This window comes from Calidris pugnax, unplaced genomic scaffold, assembly GCF_001431845.1.
Source record: "Calidris pugnax isolate Ruff unplaced genomic scaffold, ASM143184v1 scaffold189, whole genome shotgun sequence".
Classification (NCBI taxonomy): domain Eukaryota; kingdom Metazoa; phylum Chordata; class Aves; order Charadriiformes; family Scolopacidae; genus Calidris; species Calidris pugnax.
Genome location: NW_015091069.1, coordinates 419,914 through 424,635, shown reverse-complemented (window position 1 = coordinate 424,635; position 4,722 = coordinate 419,914). Strand labels below are relative to the sequence as shown.

General features: G+C 43.2%; 1 protein-coding gene across 2 annotated transcripts in view; it reads left to right on the top strand.

Moving 5' to 3' along the window:
* The window catches only part of STK38L (serine/threonine kinase 38 like), a 47,858-nt gene that overhangs the window by 7,497 nt on the left and 35,639 nt on the right, over positions 1-4,722 (top strand). For both annotated transcript variants that reach the window (XM_014957037.1, XM_014957036.1), the window contains exons 4-5: positions 1,400-1,522; positions 2,198-2,281. In XM_014957037.1, coding sequence (XP_014812523.1) covers positions 1,400-1,522; positions 2,198-2,281 — 207 coding nt within the window. The remainder of the gene's footprint in view (positions 1-1,399; positions 1,523-2,197; positions 2,282-4,722) is intronic.

Below are 4,722 nucleotides of genomic sequence, written 5' to 3'. Positions count from 1 at the left end.
AGTACAGGGGGATGATCACTTCTCGGGTCCTACTCCCCACGCTGGTCCTGACACAGGCCAGGATGCCATTGGCCTTCTTGGCCACCTGGGCACACTGCTGGCTCCTGTTCAGCCGACTGTTGACCAACACCCCCAGGTCCTTTTCTGCCAGGCAGCTCCAGCCACTCTGCCCCCAGCCTGTAGCGCTGCAGGGGGTTGGTGGGACCCAAGTGCAAGACCCTGCACTTGGCCTTGTTGAACCTCATCCCATTGGCCTGGGCCCATCCATCCAGCCTGTCCAGATCCCTCTGCAGAGCCTCTCTACCCTCCAGCAGATCAACACTCCCACCCAATTTGGTGTCGTCTGCAAATTTGCTGAGGGTGCACTCGATCCCCTCGGCCAGATCAGTGATAAAGATGTTGAAGAGAACCGGCCCCAGTACTGAGCCCTGTGGGAGTTGGAGTTGTCAGAGTTGGAAGGGACCTCTAGAGATCATCTGGTCCAACTCTAAAGCAGGAAGAAGCCCTTCTTATTGCCTTTGACATCCCTCGCCAGGGTTAATTCCAAGCGGGTCTTAGTCTTCCTCATTGCATCCCTGCATGCTCTGACAGCGCTCCTAGAACTTCTCCCAAGTGGCCAGTCCTTTTTTTCCACGTTCTATAAACTTCTGCCTCCTGAGTTTTTCCAGAAGTTCCCTGCTCATCCGTGCAGGCTTCCTGCCTCCTTTGCCTGATTTCTTGCTCCTAGGGATGCACTAATCTCGAGCTTGGAGGACGTGGTGCTTAAACATTAGCCAGCTCTCTTGCACCCCCCAGAAACATCAGCTAGCATGACATGAGGTTTTAATTTGTAAATGAACGTTGCACCTGTAAATAACTTGTTTATTAGGGAAGCTGTGAATATACTTGAATGATACTTGCCATAGCTAAGGCTTTAGTCCATATGAGGCATATGGCTGCAGCAAGTCTATAGCATGCTTTTCAAAGATTAAAATTGTTTGCCGTTATATCTGGCAAGAAAAAAAAAATGAGATGTGCTCGGAAGAAGTGGGTTAGAAAGCAAAATGCCGAACCATATTTTTTTTTTTCTTGATTTAAACAATAAACTGGGCACATGCTCTGTTTGGAATCGCGTGAGGGATCTCTGTCCGGTTGACATCTCTCAGAACTTTGGTCAATAAGTTGCTTTTCTTGAGGTCCACCACCCCATGTCTTCACGTACTGTCTTCAGGGACATCACGGTGCCTCCATCGTGTCTCTGTTTGTGTGGGAGGATGGAGAAGTGAGTGTGGGTGCCTGATGCCATCTTGTGGCTTCCAATGACTCTGTCATCCTGGTACAACGTGGGGCAGGTGCCTGAGCAATGGGGCTTCATACTGTCAAATGACTTACAAATTTCTCTGTGTGTGTGTCTCCTTAGAAAAAGCTACGCAGGTCGCAACACGCCCGTAAAGAAACGGAGTTTCTGCGACTGAAGAGGACTAGGCTTGGCTTGGATGACTTTGACTCTTTGAAAGTTATAGGAAGAGGAGCATTTGGGGAGGTTTGTGGCTTTCCTGATTGAATACGATAATAAAATTTGCATCGGACATTGAAATGAAACGTTTTAATTACAGAATAAAAAGTTTTAGTTGGAGAGTTTCATTGCAGAAGAATAGCTATTTATAACAGCTATAGTAAATAGTACTAAATAGCTATAATAAATATTACTAAAAATAGTAATTGTGCAAGTGTGATAAGTCCAGTAATGAATTACATGCATCAATTTCTCAAGACCCCTGGAAAGGCCCTTAGTCTCCCACAGCTTCTTATTGGCCCAAACTGCTGTTGCCCCTGTGGCCCCCTGAAAAGATGGATTTGCAGTTGCCCAGCTCCTCTCCGTAAACACCATCCCTGCCCTGTGTCACATCACGGTTGTATCCCCTCCTAAACCTTAGCCTGTACAGTCTCACAGCTATTTGGAATTTACTGTGCCTGCTAACTTCTCCTGAAACAATAACTACTTCAAACTCTCTATTCATCACTAGTGCTAGTGTTGTACATGGTGTAGAATTTGTACTTTTCTTTTTTTTTTTTTTTTTTTTTTTCCTGTGTGTTTTTAAATGTGTAACAAAAGAACTTTTCCATGCCCAGCAACTTTGAGCCTTCCAATAGATTCCATGCTGGGCTCTATTTTCTGAGATAGAGCAGACTGATGGACTTCTATTTCTCATTATAGGTCCGCCTTGTTCAGAAGAAGGATACAGGTCATATTTATGCAATGAAGATACTAAGAAAAGCGGATATGCTGGAGAAAGAGCAGGTTTGTGTTGTATATGTCCCCTAGATTTCAAACTTATGCTGTCTAAAAAATTGCTGAAGTTCTTTGTGGCAGATCCTATTTGGTGATATATTCCCCTTCTGTAAGATCTGATAATGAAGTTCTTTGTGGCAGATCCTATTTGGTGACATATTCCCTTTCTGCAGATCTGATAACGGTATAGCAGTCCAAAGCATCTGTAGAGTTGCTACCACAGTACTAAAGAATAAGTAGAAGTTAGGAAAGAAAAAAAATTTTAAAATGTTTCATTGGCAACTGATTTGGACTAGTGGCAAAGATTATTTTTTTTTCTCCCTTTGTTTCTCAGTGCAGGCCTTACAGTATTTAATCTGTAAAGCTGTGCCTCAAGGAAAGCGCTACTTGAAAAGTAAAACTCTGCCAAAGTGAAAACTGAGAGTTCTTAACGTTTTCTTTTGATAGTTAAATCTCAACAGATGTCGCATCGTTCATTGGCTTTGTTTTCCTTTGTTTTGCTTTTTAGTCAGGTTTTGTTTTGCTTCGGTTTTGTTCATTTGGTTTGGGTTTTGCTGTTATTTATTTATTTATTTTTAAGTTAACGATTCACTGAAAATTCCTGGTGGGACACAGTGAGTACTCCAGTACCACAAAGCAAAGAGATCAAGTGTGGATGTCTCAAGCAAAAGGACAGAAGAAAGAGGACTTTCCTTACCTGTCCAAACCTTACCTATCGCTTGCTCTTGTATTACATTTCCTGCAGTGGCACTTGTACTACTTTTTTTTTTTTTTTTTCTTGGCACAGACTTTTTGTCTCCTCCACTGAATATAGGGAACCAGAGGAGCAGCATGTTCTGCACAGCAGCCTGGATGTGTGTAGCCCTCGGGTGTAAAGCTCTGCCCCCCTTTATCACCTGACGTGGCAAGGAGGCTGAGCCTCCTTTAGTTTGGGATGGTAATCTTCCCTGGAGAATGTTTATGTGCTGTAATTTTCATTGCCTGGTTTGTTTAATGGAAAGGAACACAAATACACACACACACACAAAAAAGATAAGCCTGATAGCACTGGGTGATATCCTGGCTGTTTTTAAGAAAGGATCTAATGTTATATTTTATAGCTAGTTATATATAGGAGTGGAGGGTGGAAAGGAATATTTTCTAACGAGAACAGATAGAGCTAGATAAATCAAAGTTGGAGTGCCTGCTACAGAGAGAGAGACCATTGCCCTGTGAAACCTTTGAAAAGAACACATACACATAAAGATGCTCCTGATTAGTAGAATTGGGGAAGAGATGCAGAAGACTGTTTGCTGCTTATTGGAAATAGCCCTCAAAGCTGGAATAGCGGTACATATTTTCTCTCCAGAAGCTGCTTTCTGGTATATGAATAATGAAAACCTTAAAGCTGTCAAGAAATATTTTTCCATGCATGTGTCTTTCATTTTCCCCTCACGATGAGGGTACATTCTAGTGAAACATACACCTCTCCCTCCCATCTCCATTACTCTTAATTTCCAGTGAATTCATGGGGTAGCAGCTCTCTGTATATTTACCGACGTCTCAGGTGGGACTGGAATATCCAGAGCAAGGTCAGATGTTCCCAAACTCATTTGCCCAGGACCAAGATCAGCAGCAGTGGTGGCAGCATCACCTCTGGGCCAGCTTCGTGCACATCAGTTGGAGAACTAGTGCCATCTTCTCTTCCCTTCCCATCCCACCCCCCCGGCCTTAAATAGCCCAAGACCAAAAGGGGGCTGTTCTTTAAGACCAGTTCTAGCCTTTTCCAATAACTGTCAGTATTTGCACCTTGAGTTGCACCTTACATTTTTGTCTGAGATTTGCAGTATCATGTAAAGGTCTGCAATGGTCGGCTCTGTATATTTTTTTTTAAGTGCTCCTATTTCATTTTAGGATATAGTAAAATGGGAAATTGCACTTTGGCATCGTATTTTTCAGTTCTTTCCAACAAACAGATGCAACCTAAGAAGCAATGCATCTGCAAAGCTGTGTGAACAGTTATTGCCAACATTGAGTTGACTTCACAGAATTACAGAATTGTGGTGGTTGGAAGGGACCTCAGAGATCATAGAGTCCAACCACCAAAAAAAAAAAAACCACCACAAAAAACACAAACCACCACCTAAACACACAACAACAACCACCAAACCAAAAACCATCACCCACCCACACAGCACCCCACCACAAACCAGTAATCTTGGGCACTAGAGCATGCCCTGAAGAACCATGTCTACATGTTTCTTAAATACCTCCAGGGATGGTGACTCCACCACCTCCCTGGGCAGCCCATTCCAATGCTGGATAACCCTTTCAGTAAAGAAATGTTTCCTAATATCCAACCTGAACTTCCCCTGGTGCAACTTGAAGCCATTACCCCTTGTCCTATCACTTCTGTGAGTTTGTTTGGTATTTTATGAGGACTTTGTAGTACCTAGTCAAAAACTATGAAA